Raw genomic sequence first — 23040 nt, forward strand, 5'->3', positions numbered from 1 at the left:
TTGCCTTATACCTTATGTAAGTGGAATCATACAATATTTGTTCTTTTGTGATTGACTTCTTTCATTTAGCACAATATCCTCAAGGTTCATCCACATTGCAGTATGTGTCAGTACATCACTCCTTTTCATGGCTGAATAATGTATCAGTTGAGGAACACTGGATTATCTCTGTCTTTGGCTATTGTGAATAATGGCGCAATGAATATTGACACACAAATACATGTTTGAGTTCCTATTTTCAGTTCTTTTGGGTATATAAACATATTTTAGAGATATTGAGGGTTTGAAGGTTTGGTTCCAGAGCAAATGCCTCAATAAAGTGAGTCACATGAGGGTTTTCTGTTTTTGTTGTTGTTGCTGTTGTTTGTTCAATTCTTATTAAGGTTAGGCTCACACTATACTGTAATCTATTAAGTATGCAATAACATTATGTCTAGAAAATGTTCATACCTTAACTAAAAATACTAAAATAGCTAATGATCTTCTGAGCCTTTAGCAAGTCATAATTTTTTTTGCTGGTGGAGAATTTTCCCTCAGTGTTGTTGACTGCTGACTGGTCACAGTGGCAGCTGTTGAAAGTTGTGATGGTTATGGCAATTTCTTAAATAAGACAGTGAAGCTTTCTTTTATGAAAGAACTCTGTAAATTCCAAAGCTGTTTGATAATATTTTATCCACAGAACTTCTTTAAAAATTGAGGTTAGTCTTCTCAAACCTGGATGCTGTCTTATCAGCTAAGGTTATATAATCTAAATCCTTTGTTTTCATTTGAACAAGGGTAGAGTCCATCTAAAGAAGCCTCTTTCTTTCTTTTTTTTTTTTTTTTTTTGGTACCTAGGATTGAACATGGGGCACTCGGCCAATGAGCCACATCCCCAGCCCTTTTTTGTATTTTATTTAGATAGGGTCTCACTGAATTGCTTACCACCTCATTTTTGCTGAGGCTGGTTTTAAACTTGTGATCCTCCTGCCTCAGACTCCTGAGCTGCTGGGTTTACAGGCCCATGCCACTGTGCCCAGCAGAAGCCTCTTCCTTTGCTCATTCATAGGAAGCAGTTCTCATCTGTTAAAAGTTTTATCATGAGATTATAGCAACTCAGTCACATTGTCAGGCTATACTTTAATTCTTACTATTTGCACCACATTTGCAATTACTTCCTTGACTGAAGTCTGGAACTTCTCAAAGTCATTCCTGCACGCAGTGGAGAGTTATAGTTTCTCTACATCCTTGCCAATATCTTGTTATTTATTTTTTATTTTTGCCATTCTAGTAGGTGCAAAGTAGTATTTTATTGTGCATTAAATTATTATTGTTTTTTAATGCTGGGGATTGAGCCCAGGGCCTCATACATGCTAAATGCATACTTTACCCATGAACTATACCCCCAACCCCTATGTAGAAATCTGTATCCCAAAAAATACCCTTTAAAAATAAAGACAAGATAAGTTTTCCAACAAAAGCTAAGTGAATTTGTTGTCCACAGATTTGTATTGTAAGAAACATTAAAGGAAGCTGTGTAGGTTGAAAGAAATGAATGTCTGTGCACTCCAGATGACATGGGGAATGTTCACAGGAGCACTCTTCACAGTAGCTTCTGACTGGAAGTGACTTAAAATGAAACAGGAGAAAGGATGAATATATTATGGTATATTCATAAAAGAGAATGCTACATGACAATAAAAGAGAGCCAAGGTCTAGTACAAGAAGTAACAAGGCTTAATCTTAACTTGTGAGCAGAAGCAGCCAGACAGGAGTACACTCTAGAATCCCATTCATACGTGTTTAAGAATAGCAAAATTAATCAGTGATAGAAGTCAGAGTAGTGGTTACTTCAGGGTAGGGATTATTAAGAGGAAGTGTCATAATGGCACTTCTAGGATATTGGAAATATTTTCTCCCCCACCCCAATCCGATTGGTCATTACATGGGCATATATGTGTGTAAAAATTCATTGAGTTGTATATTTAAGATTTGTACAATTTACTATTATGTTTTAAGCAATCAGTCACTTACCTCTTAGTCATTCCTTGTATGAATGAAAACACCAACAAAGATTGTTTATTATAGTTACAGAGTAAGGCCAAAATGAGAAGATATAAACTGACTAATGAGAAGATATAATTTAAAATCTAAACCTTTAAGAGATGAACAGAGTTTTGAGTTTTGTAGGTATATAAGGCATAACCCTATGTTTTACATAGCATAATGTATTATGTATTATGTTTTATATTGCTTGTTAACTTCTGTTTTCTTTTTTCTGCCCATTTTGCTTAAATACAGTATAAGATTCTTCTTTATATCAGTCAGCAACAACCAGTTACTGTTGCTAGAATTCATCTGAACTTTGAGCTAATGGTAAGACATCCCCCATACTGGAATCCTTAGCTCCTTTGGGATAGTTTGCAGCAAGGATGAGTGTGGGTACCTGGTAGAAATTAGATCCACTGCTTCAGCCCTGAACATCCGTAACAGAGCCTTTCAGAAAGGTCTCTTGGCTTCCTTCTGGAATGGGGGCTGAGGAATGGTGGATGGAGGGTGGGAAGGAAGAAGAAAGGTCCCTGATTCCTCCCTTTGGGTTTATCTAAGTTGAGTCCTTCTCTATGAGTTTATGCAGTCAGACTTTCTACCATGCAGCTTGTGGTTGAATTATCTTAATATTTCTCATTTCCCAGGTTCGCCCCAATAACTATAGCACCTTTTATGATGACCAGCGACAAAACTGGTCCATCATGTTTGAGTCAGAAAAGGCTGCTGTGGAGTTCAATAAACAGGTGATATTATGTTACTCTTTCCTGTGCAAAGCCAGAGTGTTAGTTTGGGGTCTGCCTTAATTCTAGGTTCACATATGAAAACCTATAACTGCTGTCTTGCTAGTGACAAGCATAAGAAACCTACTAAAATTGTCACTTCAGCTTATTGTATTTTAGGAAAATCATAGCAATACTTACTGAAATTGCCTGATGAGTCTTTTTAAGATAAAAAAAGGCTAAATATGTAAGCTTACTTAATTAAAACATTTTTGCTACATAAATTATCTTAAGGAATAAATACAAATCTTAAACAATGTTTTGTTATTGCATATTCATCATAGAAAATGTAGAAATGCATTTAAAAAATTTATTCATAATCTCACTACCCTAAGTAACTACTATTAACATTATGTCGTTTCCTCTTTATATATGCCTAATATACATAGTAGATGTACTTCTTTAAGAGTTCCATATTTTGCTTATTTTATTTAGCAGTATATAAAGTATCATTTCCCACCTCATGAAAAAATCGTTTAGAAACATTATTGAAGCTGCGAAATATGGATATTGTCTGCATATGGTTTAAATGTGTCTATCCCTCCAGAAAACATATATTGAAACTTAACCACCAAAGTGATGGTATTAGGAGGCGGGGCCTTTAGGAAGTGGGACCTTTGGGAGGTGACTAGGTTATGAGAGCTCTGTAGTCATGAATGGGATTAATGCTCTTGTTACAGAGCCTGTGGTACCATCTGCCTCCTCCTTCTGCATCAAGATACTGTCTTAGGCAATTTGGGCTACTATAATAAAGTACTATAGACTGGATGGCTTTATGAACAGGAGAAAATTATTTCTAATGACTGTGGAGGCTGGAAGTACAAGATCAGGGTCTCAACATGGTTGGGTTCTGGTGGGCCCTTTTCTGAGTTGCAATTTGCTGTAAAAAGGGGAATTTTTTGGAGTCTCTTGCCCATTTTTTTCCTTTTCTTTCTTTCTTTCTTTTTCTTTTTTTGGAGGTACTAGAGTTTGGGGATTGAACTCTGGGGCATTCTACCATTGAGCTATATCCTCAGCCCTTTTTATTTTGAGACAGGGTCTCATTAAGTTGCTGAGCCTAGCCTCATACTTGTGATCCTCCTGCCTCAGTCTTTGGGATTACAGGTGTGTGCCACCCCATTTGGCTCTGGACTCTCTTTCATAATGGCTCTTAACCCATTTATAAGGGCTCTAATTTCATGACTTAATCACCTTCTGAAGGTCCCATCTCCTAATACTGTTACATTGGGGGTTAGGATTTCAACAAATGAATTTTAGGAGGACACAGACGTTTAGTACATAATAGATGCTTCTGAATTTATTTCACCATTTCCTTGCTTTTAGGAAGTTAGGTTGTTTTTAGCCTCTGAAATAAATCTATAATGTATTGTGAACATTTCTAAAATATAAGTCTGTATCCTCTTTTTCCCTCCATATTTCCAGAAGTGAATTATTGGGTCAAAATGACAAATTATTTTCAAATTCTGAACACACTCTGACACAGTGTTTCTCAGAAAGATTGTAGTATTTCACATCCATCCCAGTTCTTTATGTCTTCAGTAGCATTTAGAATGATCTTTTTTCTTCTTTGTCTTAGTCACTTGATAGAGGATGATATCCTATCATTTTAGTTAGCATTTGTCTGATTGCAATAATGAAACTTTTTAAAAGAAAATGAGTAGCAAGTTTATAATGTGTGATATGTTAAAACATTGACTATAGAATAATTATTCACAAAGATGTGTCTGACTTCTTTATTTAAGATTTATGCTAAGATAATTCAGCCAAGCCTGTCAGTGGTGATGATTTGAGTTCTGGGAATACAACTTTGTTTTGTCTTTAGAAGTGCCTTTTGAAATTATTTAGAAACTCCCCTTTCTTTCATAGGTTCCTAATGCTGACATAGTAAATCAGTATAGTAATCACAACTAATGTTTATAGAGTACTTACTGTCATTTTCCGAGTGTGCTGCCAAGGACCCTACTTGTAACTCATTTCATTTTCATAACCATCCTATAAGTAGGCAAAGCTTTTTTTCTTTATTCTACAAAGGGGACTTTTGGGTACATGGGGATTAAGTTATTTTGCCACAGCAGAGTTAAGAACTGACAGTACCTGGATTTGTAAGGTAATTGCTTAGGCACTTTGATTTTTGTAGAGATTACTGACTTTGGAATGCCATATTCTTAGGCATTTTGATTCCTGGCAAGATTACTGACTTTGGAATGGCTTACTTCTAAACATGCTAGTGGATGCAGCTGCTTGGAAAGAGAATTGGCAATAATGATTTAAATGAATACTTTATTGAGTTTAAACCAAACTCATGCTGCTATGATTTTTGTCTTGCAGGTGGGCATTGCCAAGTGCAATAGCACCTCTTCCTTGGATGCAGTGCTCACTCAGGACCTCATTGTGGCAGAGGGCCCTGCTGTGGAAGTTGGAGATTCTTTGGAAGTGGCTTATACTGGCTGGCTCTTTCAGAATCATGTGCTGGGCCAGGTAAGAGAATGTACCCTGCAAATTCTTTAGTAACTTAGGTAGTATGAGGGCTATTCATGTGGAAGGTATTAGTACTGTGAATTGTTAATACCTTCCACAAAAAGAAATCTTTCAGGAGCCCTGCTTTAGTCACTATAGCTGCTTTGGGGGCACATTCATGAAATGATGTGTAAAATCTGCTCAGTGCCACTTTCTTCTACACAGGTCAGTACAAACCAGTTTCCCAAGTATTATTTTTGCCAGTTGTTCATGAGTGTCTTGTCCTCCCACACAAGTTTTAAATTGAATGTGTTCTTATGGGATTAGGTCTTGCTTTTTAGACCCTCCTCATAGTTTTTCTTACAGCAGATAGAGTAAATATGTTGGGCTTGTATTTTAATATTGTGAAGCCATCAAAAGCAATGTGATATAACAAAGATCTTTGGGTCATCACTTTATTACTTTAAAAATGTGAACACAAGTTCCAGTTTTATCCTAATTTGACCTCAAATTATTGAAGCTCTTAATTCCTTTTTTCTTTTGTGAATGGAGGCTCACGAGCTACTTATTCTATTTACCCAGCAGGATTGGCATCAACATCAAATGAGATAATTTATTTGAAAATGCTTTATGGATGAAAGATGCTTAAATACATGGTGATAGAAATGTATTTTTTTTCCTAATCTGGGATATCATTATCATTGAGATACTGATTATGATAATGCCCTTTAGCCATTATGTGGTCCCATCTTTTCAGATTCTTTAAGAATCTGAAAATATTCTGGTTTTATTTGACATTCCCTATTCAGAAAGTACTGATATGGTAGTTGAATGTCTTAATGATTGTTATTATTTTTTGAAATTAGCTGACCTCATTTGCTGTAATTAAATTGCAGGTTTTTGACTCTACTTCTAACAAAGATAAGTTGCTTCGCCTGAAATTAGGATCAGGAAAAGTCATCAAGGTAAAGGCCTAACTATATTTTGGAATTCATAATAAATTTTGTGGCATTCTGACCTGGATATATCTTTTGAGGGTATGAAAACACTTGGTTGAATAGCAGGCAGGCACAAAGTTGTTATGTGATCTGCATCTGGGAGATTTTTACCTCTGAGACTCTATATTGAAGATGGGTACATTTGTTTTCTGTAACTCCTACCCTTTCTTTCTCATCCTGTGACTCTGAGAAAATTATTACATCCTTCCTATAGCCTAACAGGGAAAGGTGAAACTATTTCTTCTAGAAGTGTGTGGTAATGGTTGATTCTCATCTGTCTGGTTTGCTTTGCAAGCACCACATAGCAGAAGGAGCTCTAGGATTGGAATCTCAGACCTGGGTTCAAGCTGTGAATTTTATCTTTACCAACTATGCAGGTGTTTTATAAAATAATGACTGATTTACAAATATTTTATGGTGATACAGTTTGCTGTACTTACTTATCCATGTGGCAAAATGTTTTTCTCCATTGCTTCGTTTATGACCACTTTTCCCAGAATTCTTTGGAGATTTTTTCCTGTAGTAGTTATGACATGATCCTGGAAGTGATACAGATCTCATGTTGAATCATACAGCTCAGCAGCTTATTTACTGAATGATCTTGTGTTAGTTACTTAACCTAAAAAAAAACCCTCATGTTTCTTACATGTAAGATGGGGATAAAGCTATCAATTTTATGAGACTTGGGAGAATAAACAAAATAATGCATGTAAAACAATCACAGTACCTAGAAAAACATACTTTTATATATAAGTAATAACCTTTATTTCTCACTTATTGCTATTTAATTCTTCCCATTTTTCTCTTAGCTTCTAAGATAAGTGTATTTCACCCAACCCCAGATATGCCAACTTTCACTAATAATTTTAGAAGCTATATTCTAGATATTTTTATAACCAACATGGAGGATAGTTGAACTTGACCTCTAGAAGCATAGCCTAAACCTGAAAGTGGATAAGTGAAATCTGATGCTCCTGTACTTCACTTTGTCTTTTATAAGGAGTTTCTTGTCTGATGAGCTTTTCCCCATCTTTTATTCCTAAAGGGCTGGGAGGATGGAATGCTGGGAATGAGAAAAGGAGGAAGGAGATTGCTTTTCATCCCTCCAGCCTGTGCTGCTGGCTCTGAAGGAGTAATAGGCTGGACTCAGTCCATGGACTCAATCCTGGTGTTTGAAGTGGAGCTTAAGCGGGTGAGTTAAACTGTTCTGTATTGTGTTTGACAAGCCCTCTATTAAATAAGATGAATAACTAAATGAATATGTTTAAAGGTTCTGAAGAAACATATTTCTTTTTTTTTTTTTTTAATATTTATTTTTTAGTATTTGGCGGACACAACATCTTGCCGCACACATGCCAGGCGAGCGCGCTACCGCTTGAGCCACATCCCCAGCCCAAAACATATTTCTTTTAAAAAGTAGAAATTAAATAGCTGCAAAGAACAATAGCTCTGTACTGGGTTCGATCGTCAGCACTACATAAAAATAAATAAAGATACTGTATGTTCATCTACAACTAAAAAAATATTTTAAAAAAAGCAAGTTGAGGGCTGGGGTTGTGCCTCAGTGGTAGAATGCTCACTTAGTATGTGTTAGGCACTGGGTTCAATCCTCAGCACCACATAAAAATAAAAAAAAAAAAAAAAAAAAAAAAGAACAATAGCTCTGGAATCTAAAGACTAAGGTTTATGTTCTTCTGGCCCTCTATCCAAAATCTAGAGAGTAAATGACTTTTCCACACTAAGCTTCTTTGTCCATAAAATAATGGTTTCTGCTCTATGTACATACCTTTTGACTTAGTGATTCAATGGCTACAAATTTATACTATCAATATATGTATATATTTACATGAGTATGCACATATGTATATATATATATATATATATATATATATATATATATATATATGTGTATATATTTTCCTTATTCTAACACATGGTTGTAATAATAAAAAACTGGAAACCACCTAAGTGTCATTAAAAGATTGGTTAAATTGTAGGGTTGTTTTTTACTTTTTTCATAGAATAGACTTTTTATGGGACTTTTTAAAAAAACAGCCAAAATCTATTGTTAAATTCAAGAAGCAAGTTACAGAGGAGTATGGGAGGTCTAATCTCATGTATGTGACCATCCACAATCCTCTGTAACTTGCTTCTTTTACTGAACATATAAATGCATATATGATATATAAATATATGTGTATACTAATGTAAATATATACATATGTTGATAATGTGACTTTTTATTTTTTTCTAAATTTTCTGATTTGCCTATCATGAACAGGTGATGGCTTGTGTGTTGAGGAATAAGAAAAATGAGAGGTATGTGGAGGGGAAAAGATCTGCAGCCTGTTCCATCTTTGCTGGTTCTTTCCTAGGTGAAGTTTGCCAGAGATTCTGGCTCTGATGGGCACAGTGTTAGTTCCCGGGATTCTGCAGCTCCTTCTCCCATACCTGGTGCTGACAACCTTTCTGCTGATCCTGTTGTGTCACCACCCACATCGGTGCCTTTCAAATCAGCGTAAGACACTAGGGTTGAATCAAGCTCTTTTAGTGTACGTAAAAATGATTCCTAGAGAAGTTCAGATACAGGGACATAGTTAAAAACTATAATACTTTAAAATAATTGGATAAATGGGATCAAGGAAACAGGGAAAGAGTTTGCATTAGATTTTCTGACAAAGTATTAATAGTCATAGAATATAATATATATATAATACATACCATGTACATATATATATTTTCTGTCTTCAGAATGGAGAATATGTACCCCTTAGTGTAGAAGTACTAAATCACATAGATAACGATACCTGCAAAACCCTGGAAGGAAAATTGAGCAAGGGGTATAAATACAAAACATATACTCATGGGAAAAAATGTAAATAATAAATATTTGAATGGGAAGTTGTTCATCTTCACTAGCATTCAAAGATGATGCAAACTAAAGAAGAGCTCCAATTCTGGGTTGTTTTCAATATTGGTGATTAAACCCAGGGGCATTCTACTACTGAGCTACATCACCAGCGTTTTTTATTTTTGAGACAGAATCTCACTGAGTTCCCCAGGCTGGTCTTGAACTTGTGATCCCCCTGTCTCAACACCCACCCACCCCCGCCCCGCAACGAGTTACTGGGATTATAGGCGTGTGCCATTATACTTGGCTTAAAATTCTGTTTTATAGCTGTTAGGTTGGTAAACATTTTCAAAAACAATTTGATTGTCCAGTATAATCTGGGTTTGTGATTATAGATTTTGTTTTTATCTTAGCATATGTTTTCTTTGCTTTCAGGGAGCCAGCTTTTCGTACCAAATCTAACTCCCTCAGCGAACAGCTTACAATAAATACAGTAAGTAAAAGAGTTTATCTTCCTCAACCCCCACATGTAGAGGTTTCATATTTCTAGGATGTCAGTGCTGAGTCAGGCCTATTTAACTCTGACTTGGCATTGATTATACATAGACCCTGTGATAGAAGCCTTTGTTTGTACTGATCCAAAGCATTGTCTTCAGAATACAGAGTTCATACCCCTGAAGGTACACAAGATGATCTCCTGGGAGAAGAAAGAAATAGTCATAACCTTCTCTTTTATTATTTTTCAGCTATAAACATCAGACATTAATTTGTTTACAGGAACTAATAGTACTTTTATGCGTATACTCTATTGATAGACATATTCAGGATTGTGTGCTCATTTTTTCTGAACTAGTGGAGGTACATATTAAAAAAAAGTTTGATACATTAAGAGAGGAGAGAGGACTAGTGATATAAACCATATTCACATAATAGAATATCATGACCTGTAGACTTATAAAACACTGTCATTTTTCATGTGCCTAGGGGAAAAAGTGTTGTGAATCCTTGATTTTGGTTTGAAATTGGTTATTTTATTCATTTCCTCCTATTTGGAAGTCAGTGTAAGTTAGCTTGGGATTTTGCATAGACAGACCTAAGTTAAAATCTTGGTTCTTCACTTTCACACTGTTGATGGGATTACAAATTAGTGCAACCAGTGTGGAGGTTCCTCAAAAGACTGGATACCACCATATGACCCATCTATACCACTCCTCAGTATGTATCTTAAATAATTAAAGTCATCATACTGTAATGATACATGCATACCCATGTTTATAGCAGAACAATTCATAATAGTCAAACTATGGAATTAGCCTATCTGTCCATCAACAGATGAATGGATGGAGAAAGATATATATATATATGTGTGTGTGTGTGTGTGTGTGTATCTATCTATATCCCTATTTTTTAAATACAATTTTATTTCTTTCAGTGAATTTAAAGAAATACACACTCACACACACACACACACACACAATAGAGTTTTATTCATCTATAAAGAAAAATGAAATTATGTTATTTGCAGGAGAATGGGTAGAACCATTATTTTAAGTGAAATAAGCCAAATTCAGAAGGTCAAGAGTCATATGTTTTTTCCCATATGTGGAAGCTAGAGAGGGAAAGGAAAAGAAAGATGGTAGTAGGGAATCATAAAAATTGAAGGGAGATCAGTATAATAGAGGAAAGGGACCAGAAGATGGGAGGTGAGGAGGGATGGAAGGGAAAATTCTAGGTATTGATGATGTTGGTCAAATTATATTGTTATATTGGGTGCATGTATGAATGAATAATAACAAATCTCACACTATACATATTTATTATATATAACTATAATGCATCGATAAAAATGTGGGGGAAAAAAGAAAAAATATTGATTCTTATAAGCATGGGATCTTAAAAAATATTTAAATCCTTTCATCCTGAGCTTCTTTATTATGAAAATGGAAATAATTTTCATAGCCTCCTTGTACAGTTCTTTTGAGGACTACAGATATTTGTAAAGCTCTGAGCTCAGAACCTATGTGAAACATATCTTTAAGAATGGTAACTATGATTATTATTAGGAGAATGACATTGGATTGGGGGAGGGGCCATTGGTTAAAGTACACTTTAATTTTGGAAATACCATCATTAACTTATAAAAAAATTGATTCAAGCTTTCCTATTACCTGTGTGAATCAAAACTTCAACACAGGTAAGCAATTATGCATAGAATGAAAATGCTAACAATTCTCATGTCTATCTTACTGAAGTGGTTAAAAAATGAAAGTTTTTAGTTTGATAGATTTATCAATGTAAAATGATCTATGGGAATGATTAAGATTAGAGCTTTGGGAATTAAAAAGCAACTTTTCTCTGTGTTACTTATGAACCATTAGGATTTGATCTGCTTTGTGGGCAGGTCTGTGGTTTAGGAATTAAGCTGTAGTATAAATTTCCAGCTGATCCAAGTCTCCTGGGATGGGTGCTTTTTGAATGGTATTGGCAGCATTTGAGCAGATCAGCTCTTCATATGTCTGGTCCCTTTCAGTTGCTGGGATGCCAACTCAAATACTTAGGACAATCTTACTAAGAAGTAGTAAGATTTTACTCAAATAGGACCAGATTTTTGAAATTTGGTTCATGAGTGTGACATTCTCAGATTTATATAAAAAGTAGAAATATGTACAATTTGACATTAAAAGAAAGAAATTTGTAGCAGTCTTTGATGTTTCTTAAACCCTGTTAGAGGCCTGAAACTTTGTACCTGAATAACTTGTTTAGCATTCAGAATGCTTTTTGATGCCTTAGAAATAGGAAAAACAATTTTTTGTTTGACAAAAGTTAGGAAAGGGAAAGTCCATTCTACAGCTAATTAGATCTGCCTCTCAGAAAAAAGTTACTAAATTGTTCTTTTTGTTCTTGGCTTTCAATTGTGAGATTGCTCTGTTTTTAAAAGATAATTGTATTTCTTTCAATGCGTTTAAAATAAAGAAATTTAGAGCAATAAAAAATACCATTATTCAAAGAGGAACATATTAGTGGTTAATGGCAGGCTTTCTCTGCTACTTACTTTGTTACCTTAAGCAACTTAGCTTCTCTAAACTTCAGGTTTATTTCCTTCTCTGTAAAATGAAGATACTGCCAATCTTGGAGATTTTTATGACTTTTAATAAAATAATGCTTTGGGAAATTTAATATGTGTATAGCATACTGTAATAGGTCAATAAACATGTCACTTGTGATCCTCCTGCCTTAGTCTCTGAAGTTGCTGTGACTATATCTTCATATTTAATTGAGTAATTTGGGACTCATCACAGATCTGTTGTCTTTAAGTAGGTGCCTGGCCTTTGTGTATTTGAGAGGACCAGCACCCTATTTTAGTAAAGTGTGGATTCAAATGCCCTCAGGAAGGGCACGTAGGGTAGTATGCCCTGCCCTGCCTGGTTGGGGGGGCTTCTGAGTGTGCTGCAAGTGGCCACATGGTGGCTGAAGCACTTCAAATCCTAAAGCCCTTTTGCCTTCACCTAGGACATTGGGGAAAAATAGGTGCATGGAGTAAAGTCGATGCTTCAGTTTTCTCAAACCGTAGTTTATATTCAGCCCAAAGCAGAAATTTTTAAGCAAATAGTTGTTACAGTATGTGTAAACAGTGATCTCATAAAACCTGAAGCCTAAACCAAAGAATCAGAAGAAAAAAAAGTAATCATAAACTCAGCTGTTTTTTTTTTAATTTGGTCTATGCAAATAAATCAACATTTTTATTTGTATAGTATTTTTATTTTTATTTTATTTTATTTTTTTAAAGAGAGAGATGAGAGAGAGAGAGAGAATTTTTTTTTTTTTTTTTAATATTTATTTCTTAGTTTTCGGCGGACACAACATCTTTGTTTGTATGTGGTGCTGAGGATCGAACCCGGGCCGCACACATGCCAGGCGAGCGTGCTGCTGCTTGAGCCACATCCCCAGCCCTCAGCTGTTTTTTTAAAATATTTTTTAGTTTTTAGTTGTAGTTGGACACAATACCTTTATTTCACTTATTTATTTTTATGTGGTGCTGAGGATCGAACCCAGGGTCTCGCACATGTGAGGTGAGTGCTCTACCACTGAGCCACAACCCCAGCCCAATCTCAGCTGTTTGAACAGTCATGAAAATTGTCCATTGTGGATTCCATTGTATTCACTAGCCACAGCTATTCATTACCTATTTCTTCAGTAACTTCTGGTAGACTAATGATCTCCAGCTTTTTTTTTTTCTTCTGTTTTTTGTACTTTTGTTCTGGTGGGATTTTTGTTGTTTTTTTATTTTTGTTTTTGCAGTATTTAGGGATTGAACTCAGGGGCACTGTACCACTGAGCTACATATATTCCCTTTATATGTCTGTTTTTTATTTTGAGAAAGGGTCTCCCTAAATTGCCTAGACAGGCCTGGAACTTGGCAATCCTCCTGCCTCAGCCTCCTGAGTAGCTGGGATTACAGGATTTTGCCACCACACTTGACATAACTTTGTTCTTTTGAATCGAGGCAAAATTTACATAAGATAAAATTAACCATCTTTTTTTAATGTTTACATTTACATTTTTTTTTTGTTTTGTTTTGAACAGGTAACTCATACGGCAAAGTTAGCGGAACACTATATGAGATACACATTGCAAGGACTCACTCCTATTCCTGTTCCCATCTACCCTATTCCATCTCATACCCCTAGGTAACTGCTATTACTAACTTCTTTTATATTCTTCCAAAGGGAAATGTATGTTTTATTCCTCCCTTCTTTCACACACAAAATAGCATACTATATATATCATGTGCCTTGCTTTTTACATATAGTATCATAGAGGGCGTCCTCATTTATTTTTATTGTGTAGATCATGATACTCCATTGTGTGGATATGGTTTATATAACTAGTCTTCTCTCTTCTCTTATTGTATCATACTTTAAATTATGTACCTCCATCCGGGTCAGGGAGCAGCAAAACGTAAACACACTAGGAATTTCCTGGACCCAGGCTCTGGCTCCTACGTGGGAGCACCAAGCCTTAGGGAATCCTTGCAGCCAACAGGAGTCAGAAGGGACATCAGGCTAGCCAGACGGGCAGTTAGTCAGACGGACAGTGATCAGCACTGAAAAAGATGCCAGCACTGGGTACCACATATGAAAGAATAGTTTACAAAAATCCCTCTGTGTACTACTACATGAAAGTCTGCCTGGAATTTCAAGATCATGGAGTTGGTCTGATGCTGCACAGTTCAAACAGCTGCTTATTTCTGCCCTAAAGGATCTGTTTGGGGTGGTTGGTGCTGCCTTACCTCTGGATGTCCTGACCTATGAAGAGAAGACCTTGTTAGCCATCTTGAATACGTAGCAGTGGTCTAGTCAAATTGTGCAGTTCTTTGACCCTGTTAGGATCCTAGACAGGCAAAAAGTGTGCTTTCAGGGTGATTCAGGTTTCTCCATTTCTCCTCGCGTTATCTAGTAATAGGAACTAGTATTGGATTGAATAGTCTTCAATTTCAGAAACCTTCCTCTGCTCTCAAAAATACTTTTTGGTGGCTGCATAGTTTGAAACAGAAGCAGGGTAGAAGCTCCCATGAGTGAAATATGAAGATGCCAAGGGTGTTCCCAGTAATATCCAGCTATTGCCTTTGGTGGGGTGGACTTAAAGGAGATTCTGCCTGAATCAACCAGTGCGGAGCAGACAGCTCCTGCAGCATGTGCACGTGAGGGCTCCTGCAGCATGTGCACATGAGGGTTGGGGACTGGGCTGAACTCAGCAGGGCCTTCACACAGAGGGACATGGCTGCCTTAATGGAGATGTCAATCCTTTGCATTTAAATGAAGACTTTGCTAAACCAAGTTTGGAAAAACGATTGTACGTGGAGTTTTGATCAATGGACTTATCTCAGCTCTCTTGGGTACTAAAATGCTAGGACCAGGCTGTGTATTTCTCTCTCAGGAAATTAACTTTCCTGCTCCTTTATATATTAGAGAAGTGGCTTCAGCTTCTGCAGAAGTGAAAAAGCCAAAGCGATTTGTTGCTTTTATTGCCATGTCATGTTGTGTAATAGAAAGTAAAAAGACTGTTAATGGGAGGCTGGGTCAAGGTCATGGTTCCAGAAGCTCCCAAATCCTAATTACAGGTGTTTAAAGTTACAAGTTCAAACACCAGTGCGATTGTTATTAATGAGCATCTGGGGAAATGGGCTACTTGCTATTCATCACCAAAGAAAGGCCGAGAGACTCAGAATCTATGTTAGAGAAGGGGAGCAATTTGAACTTTGGCATCACCCAGAGCCAAGTAGATGCATGTCTTCATCATCTATTAAGGATTTGTTGTTGTTGTTTGGTGTTTTGTTTTGTTTTTCTGGTACTGGGGATTGAACCCAGGGGTACTTAACCATTGAGCCATATCCCCTGTCCCTTTTGTTTTTTTATTCTTTGAGACAGGATCTTGCTAAATTGCATAGGGCCTCGCTAAGTTGCTAAGGCTGGCTTTGAACTTGTGATCCTCCTGCCTCAATTTCCTGAGTTGCTGGGATTACAGGCATGTGCCATTGCACCCAGTGGTGGGAAGTTTTTTAAAATTGAAAAAGTATCAGGAGGCTTACTTATCTGAAGAGTCTGCTTTCAGAATTTAAACCTAGTTAGATTTTTGATAAACACCTGCCTATGTCTATGTAGAATAGGTTTCTCACTGAATTTATAACTGTCAAGCATAAACTTGCTGAAGGCAGCAGTGGAACTTGGCTCATCTTTGAACATTTATTTACCAGTAAATATTCTTGGATACCTTAAAAATAATTATGTACCTCCATTGGTTAAGAAAAAATGAGCACACAATCCTGAATATGTCTAGCAACAGAATGTACACTTAAAAGTACTATTAATTCCTGTAAACAATGTCCAATGTTTATAGCTAAAAAATAATAAAAGAGAAAGCTGTGACGATTTCTTTCTTCCCCCAGGAAATCCATCTTTTTTAGCTTTAGGGTAACTTACTCTCCATTCTAAAGACAGTACTTTGAGCTAGTTGGTGGATATAGAAGCATCTAGCACAGGGTCTAGTATATAGTCAAGCCAAGTGGGCCTGAATTTAGAACAAAGAGCTCCTGATTGCTGTTTTCCATAAATCTTTTCCAAATATCTATTTATTGAATGGCTTCATACTTTTGAAGGGGTCCTAACATCTAAAATGCCTCTCTCCCTTAATATCACTGCCTTAGTTTTTCATCTGTAAAATGAGAGTAATTGTGACTGATCAGGAAACTTGGTTAAAAAGAGCTAATACATATGACGTCATTCTGTCCATACAAACATGTAGGAAATGATTTTTACTATTATAAGCTTTTACGTACTCATCTTTGATTCTTATTTTCTAGTGGAAATTAGATATAGGAGGGGGACTTGTTAAAGGATTTGATGTAAGAGCCAAAGAAATAGAGCTTCCTAGAAATATTAATAGAGTGGAGGGAGGAGAAGCGGGGGGAGGAGAGGGGAGGGAAAGAGGAAGTACTGGAAACTTAATTAGAGCAAATTTATATTTCATGCTTTTATATTTATGTCAAAATGAATCCTAATGTTATATATAACTAAAAAAAAAAAAAAAACTGAAAGAAAGAAATAGAGCCGTCTGAAGGTAAGAAACCTTAATTACAATGATTTGTATGACTTTTTCTTTTTAGAATCCTGATACAGTCAAGGCCAAGTTGATCTCTCGGATGGCTAAAATGGGTCAACCCATGCTGCCCATTCTTCCACCACAGCTGGATTCCAATGACTCAGAAATTGAAGTATGTCCCCTTGGCTATATTGAAACCAGTAGTACAAATGTTGCCATCTTGTTCCTTTGGTTGAAATGATTGCATTTTGGGCCTCTAATCCAGAATATTTAAGAGAGTTTATCTGCAAAATGATACAGATTGGTATTGGTACATATGTTTCAAATCTGATTAATATTTCCCCTGAGAAATGAAGTAATTCCATATATCTTCCACAAGATATGGGCAGTGTAAAGTAGCTAAATTAGCCTTCATTTGCTAGAATCTCTGTTGTCTGTCAAGATCAGTCATTAGGTAGTGGGATGCCCAAGGATGCCTAACCTAAAACAGGTGCTCAATTCATATTGGTAGGTTGAATGTTTAGATACTTTTGGGAAATGTTGGTCTTCCCACTGGAGCTGCCTATTACTTAAAGGTCAAATTTTTAACTCTTTTGACTTTGTATTTGGTATTTGTGTATTTTTCTATGTAGAAGTTCAAGAATTTTGAGATCATATCTATTGATTTTCTCTTCTTGTTTTTTGCTTCTGACATGGTTAGAGGGCTTTCAGATATTAGAAACATCACATTTTTTAGAACTGTTTGTTTTTTCACATTTAGATTTGCATTTTTAGTCTACTTAGAATTTGGTGTATGATATGAAATAACTTAATTTCAACTTAATTCTTTTCCCAGTGGTGACGCTCCTTATTGAATAAAACCATCCTTCCTAATTAAATTGAAATACATGAGATTGATTTTTAGGATTCTTTCTCTTGGATGTAAAATGAAAAAGAGACAATGCTCAAGAAAAAAATGTATGAAATAAGCTTTATTTTTTATAATTTTGTTTTTTCCTGAGCAAGCTCTTACTTAGAGTTTAACATTTTAAAAGAAGAGAGGATTCTGAGGAATATTGTTTTCTTATGGTTTATTTGGTTTCTGGAAATGAAATTTGAATAATATGATATTCTTATTAAAAATTTAAAGTGCTACTTATTTGTTGCAGAATAATTTAAAATTATAAAGAAAATCACATTTAACAAAAAGGTATTCTTTATAAATTGCTTTGCATCCTGATTTAAAAAAAATTTTTTATTTGTAGTTGTACACAATATCTTTATTTATTTTTATGTGGTGCTGAGGATCAAACCTAGCGCCTTACACATGCTAGGCGAGTACTCTACCACTGAGCACAGCCTCAGCCCCTGCAACCTGATTTTTTAATGTAATGTTGTAAATATCTTTATTAATATCTATAATATAAATAAATAAAGCAAAGCATTATTGCCTTTAAAGGTAACCCAGAGTTCTACAATATTGATTTATCCTAATTCCTTTTTCCTGCATTAGGCATTTAGGTTGATTTAGAGGTGTAATGATCTAAAACCAGGATGCTTTTCCAGAAGGCTATCAGGGGGTGAGAGGAAGTTCTAAAGTAAAAGAATGACCAAGAGATTTCAGCCCATGAACTAGAGCATTGCAGTAGTTTTTGCGATTTTTCATTCCTTGTATGAAGCAGGAAGATGTAAGAAAACTTCATTTAGAGTTATAGTTTTTGTTTTATAAAAAGAAAAAATGAGGAAACAATGTAAAACTATATTACCCCAAATCAGCATGTTAAGGAAGGTCAATTGAATCCTACTCTATACAATTTTCACTGGATGCTTGAGGCCTATGGAGATTATGTGGCAGAAGAGGAGAGGCTGGATTGTTTGGGGGTTTCTCATAATAGACCTCTCTGTTGTGGACTAGATCAGTCAGTGTATCTGTTGTTTTGAGAAATGATACTTTTTGCAGAACTGTCAGTTTGGCTGCTTCAGACACTAAAATATCAACAACATAGAATGTTTGTGGAAATTAACTGGATTTAATTATTTGCTATGATTTTCATGGAGAAGAGCTCTTCCTCTATTGCATAATTGAGTGCTTCCTCCCCACAACCCACATGCTAGCTCCTGGCTTTCTGCTCGCCTTTCCTTCCTCTTCTTTGCCTGGAAACCCTGTACTAGAAGCAGGTTTAGGGCAGACAGTCAGCCTCAGTCTTCAGTTAAGGACCCACATGTAGTGATCAGACCTCGTGCCCATTTCAGGATGTGACTACTCAGCGAGGAGCTGGACAGCCCCTGGTGACTCCATCCGTGCAGCCCGCTCTTCAGCCTGCTCATCCAGCGTTACCACAGATGACTACACAGGGTAAGAAAGGGACTTCTCTGAGGCTCTGTGCTCTTGAATTGGGTCAGCATGAAAATTATCATCACAGTTCCTTAAATAGTTAGACTGCATTGTTTTTGATCGAGCTGGAGCATAACTCTTGCCTTTGGTCCCTGGGTAAGGTATTTCAGACCCAGAGATGTGTTTGACCTTCTTATTGTGACTTGTGCTGCATTGCATTGTCAGCTTTGGAAGTGTGCACTCAGCTGTTGAGACATCTGCCCGTGTGTTATTGTGTATATCCTGTCAGCTGACAGGATCATAGGTCTGAGTCAAATACACAAGAGAACACCCAGTTTCCTTCCACTGGCCCATTGCTGGGACACCGTGGAGTTTGTTTTTGAAGATTAGGTGAGGAAGTAGTCAAGTCTGAAGCATGGGGGTCTGGAAGGTACTAGTCCACCTTTGTACCAAGAATAAGAGTGGCTAACAGTGAAAATGTCTTGCTTCATCTTAGCCCCTCAGGCATCTGTTTCTGGGCTCCAAGCACCCTCAGCTGCCTTAATGCAAGTTGCATCTCTTGATTCCCACTCAACTGTGTCTGGAAATGCCCAGTCCTTTCAGGTAACGACATTTTAAAACTATAGTAATTGTAAGTTGTTATTTTCACAACCTACTCTTCTCTAACCTGCTTACACCTTCTTGTGAAGATTCAGTACAAGAGCAAGCCAAACACCAGTACAGGGCCTGGTGCTTGTAGCAAAGGTTCAATCAGTGCACATGGCAAAGGTGCAATGTATATTTCCTCTCATTTTCACTCATCTCTAGTCAAGGGGTGTGTATCCATGCCTTCTGTGTTCTTTTCTATCAAAGAGTTGGTCGCTAATATTCTGCACAGTGCTCAGCAGAATGTCTATAGGCTAAGGGTGGAAGCTGTACAGAAAATATCGCTATGTCTAGTGAGCCTCCAAAAGTGATCTCTTAAACTAGATTTTCTTTTGTTATCACAAAAGACAGGGACAACAGCCTGTCTGCTTCTGCTGTTTACTGGGGTTGTATATAGACTCTTTCTTCATAGCACACTTGAATAAAATAGCCTCCCTGTGACATAGGGGCTACTTCCTTGGGATTCTTAATGGAGGGGTGGCATTGATAGTATCAAAACTGAAAAAAAGAAAAAATCCCATTCTCCCTTAAATGGAGAATTACTATCTCACAGAGGAAAAAAAAAATTTTTTTTTGGTTTAAATAATGGGTGGGTAATCATGGCTATCCCTGAAAATGAGCTGGATTTCCTTTTTTGAGGAAGAATAACTGTCCTCATTAAAAATGGTAGTTGCTGTTTATTTAGGCACTTGATTTACCAGCTATTAGGAACTTTACCTGTATCACTTCATTTAGTCCACATAACAACCTTGTGAAGTCATATTATTATCTTCATCTCTTAGCTGAGGTTTAGAGGAAAATGAGAGCTCTTGGTCACACAGATGAGCATCAGAATCTAGCAGGGGAGAGGCATCCTTTGGAAGTTGGCTGATTTGGTTTGGAATTTCAGTGAACACTTCTCCTTTTTCTTCAATGAAAACTAAAAAGAGCTTGCTTAGTTTTAAAATTTGTTAAGCAATAGATAGGCCTGAAGTCGGGGAATGAATTCCTACTTTCTTCAATCATCACAGAGGACTGGGTGATGACCCAGGATACTCACCTCTCAATTTGTGGATGGAGGCTACTGGATTCCATAGACAGCTCTGCTTCAATTCTTGCCAATTGTGTAAACTTGATTGCCTTCATTTCCAGCTTCAATAAGTTTGAGTCTCCTCCCAGCTTATCTTTATTCAATCATAGGAAATTGTAAGGAAAAAAAGAAGACATGAATGTTTCATAAAGTGGCAGTAACTTGGCCCTCTCTCAGCCCTATGCAGGTATGCAAGCCTACACATATCCCCAGGCATCCACAGTCACCTCCCAGCTGCAGCCTGTTCGACCCTTGTATCCAGCACCACTGTCCCAGGCTCCCCACTTTCAAGGTAGGGAGCTGTTTCCTGTGTCTCATCTTCTGCCCCATCATGCTCCGTGTTCTTCTTGTTTGCATTCTGTTTCATTTTTCACTCCAACAGCCTTCTACCCTTTCTTTTCTCTTCCCTTTTTAGCAGCTTTGTTGAGGTGTTATTTACATACCATGCAATTCATTTATTTTAAGTGTACAATTTAAAGATTTTTTGAGGATGTTTTCAGAGTTGTGCATCTATCACCACAGTCTTTTTTTTTGTTTATTATTATTATTATTTTTATGCCCCGGGTTCAATCCCCAGCACCACAATATATATATATATATATATTTCTTTTTTTTTTTTTTTTTTTTTTTAGTTGTAGATGGACATAATACTGTTATTTATTTTTATGTGGTACTGAGGATTGAACCCAGTGCCTTTCATGTGCCAGGCAAGAGCCACAACCCCAGCCCCCACTCCCAGTTCACTTTTTAAACATTTCCTTCATCTCCAGAAAGTCCCCTCAGGCCCACTTCCTGTGTTTTGTTTCTTGCATTTTCTCCCACCAGCCCTTCTAATTCCTGTTAGAGTGGCTAGAGTTTGTAGAAAACAGTAAAAGAGTAAACACAGGAGGAAACTGGGAGAAAGCATGATGCCTGCTTGTGGGTGTTCAGTAACTCAAGTGAAACCTACTTCGGTAACTTTTAAATTATCAAAATAATATACTTTTAGCCAGGCGTGGTCATGCACACCTGTAATCCCCATGGCTCCAAAGTCTGTGACTGGAGGATCGAAAGTTCAAAGCCAACCTCAGCAACTTAGTGAGGTCCTCAGCAACTGAGTGAGGTCCTAAGCAATCAGTAAAATCTTGTTTCTAAATAAAATATATACAAAAAAAGGGCTGGGGATGTGGCTCAGTGGTTAAGCACCCCTGGGATTAATCCCTGGTACAAAAAATATATATGTGTACACACATACACACACACACACACATAAACTTTTATAAAAATGTCAAACAGTACAAAAGGTATTAAGTAAAAAGTTACTATTCTTTCCAATTATTAAATCCCCCTGGCTATAGGAAACCAATGTTAACTAACAGTTACTTGGGTAACTTTTCAGGTATTTTGTATGTATGTACAGGTGTGGGTGTCTTGTGTAAACAAATAAAGCACAACGAACTGTAAACAGATGTGACGGTATCTTGCCCTTTTCTTCAGTTTGTCTTTTTTTTTTTTTTGGCTGTACTGGGGATTGGACCTTGTAGCTATACCTGAGCTATATTCCCAGTCCTTTTTTTGTGTGACTGGATCTCACAAGTTGCTGAGGCTGGCCTCCAACTTATTTGTGATCCTCCTGCTTTAGCCTTAAGAAGTAGCTGGAATTATAGGCATATGTCATCATGTCCCACTGCTATTTGTCTTTTGCCTAGTAAGTATCTGGGTATTAAGACAGTGGTAGGAGGAAGCAAATATATCCTGCAGTATAACTTGTGATTCCAGAGTGGTAAGAGCTTCCTGGATACAGATCTTGTCTGGGAGCTATTTCCCTTCTCCATATGGGAAACCCTTTTTCACATGTCAAAACTATCATCTCCTCTATGAAGCTTCTCTGATGGTATTCACCTCTCTTCTCAGAGACACAACTGAATATAAATATTACCAAAGGATAATCTTGCTTTTTAAAGTGCACTTTTGTACATTGTATATAGTCCATTTTTTTTTTTTTTTTTTTGCATTGAAAGAACTCTGTTGTAATGATTTGGTTACATGCTCGTCTCCCCATAAGTTTCTTTTGGGCTTCTTTATGTCTGTTTAGGATCAGGTGACATGGCTTCATTTCTTATGACCGAAGCCCGGCAACATAACACTGAGATTCGAATGGCAGTCAGCAAAGTGGCTGATAAAGTGGATCATCTCATGACTAAGGTGACCAAATCAGGGTTGAGGTTAGGTTGAAAGTGGGGGTACAAGTGGGGTATAAACAGGGAGTAACCAGAGCTGTAGGTAAATTTTCCTGTATTCATGGTAGATACTAGTTCTTT

General features: G+C 36.7%; 1 protein-coding gene and 1 pseudogene across 2 annotated transcripts in view; both read left to right on the forward strand.

Moving 5' to 3' along the window:
• Window positions 1-23040, forward strand: part of Fkbp15 (FKBP prolyl isomerase family member 15) — a 58476-nt gene that overhangs the window by 13551 nt on the left and 21885 nt on the right. Inside the window, exons 5-16 of one of the 2 annotated variants that reach the window (XM_076845664.2) lie at window positions 2281-2355; window positions 2673-2771; window positions 5136-5285; window positions 6161-6229; window positions 7308-7454; window positions 8638-8780; window positions 9549-9606; window positions 16777-16884; window positions 18945-19047; window positions 19523-19629; window positions 20918-21032; window positions 22815-22924. In XM_076845664.2, coding sequence (XP_076701779.2) covers window positions 2281-2355; window positions 2673-2771; window positions 5136-5285; window positions 6161-6229; window positions 7308-7454; window positions 8638-8780; window positions 9549-9606; window positions 16777-16884; window positions 18945-19047; window positions 19523-19629; window positions 20918-21032; window positions 22815-22924 — 1284 coding nt within the window. The remainder of the gene's footprint in view (window positions 1-2280; window positions 2356-2672; window positions 2772-5135; window positions 5286-6160; window positions 6230-7307; window positions 7455-8637; window positions 8781-9548; window positions 9607-16776; window positions 16885-18944; window positions 19048-19522; window positions 19630-20917; window positions 21033-22814; window positions 22925-23040) is intronic. The other variant, XM_076845662.2, reaches the window with a different exon arrangement.
• Window positions 14227-14583, forward strand: LOC143392067 (ribonuclease P protein subunit p14 pseudogene; annotated as a pseudogene).

The sequence above is a fragment of the Callospermophilus lateralis genome, chromosome 2, assembly GCF_048772815.1.
Source record: "Callospermophilus lateralis isolate mCalLat2 chromosome 2, mCalLat2.hap1, whole genome shotgun sequence".
NCBI lineage: Eukaryota > Metazoa > Chordata > Mammalia > Rodentia > Sciuridae > Callospermophilus > Callospermophilus lateralis.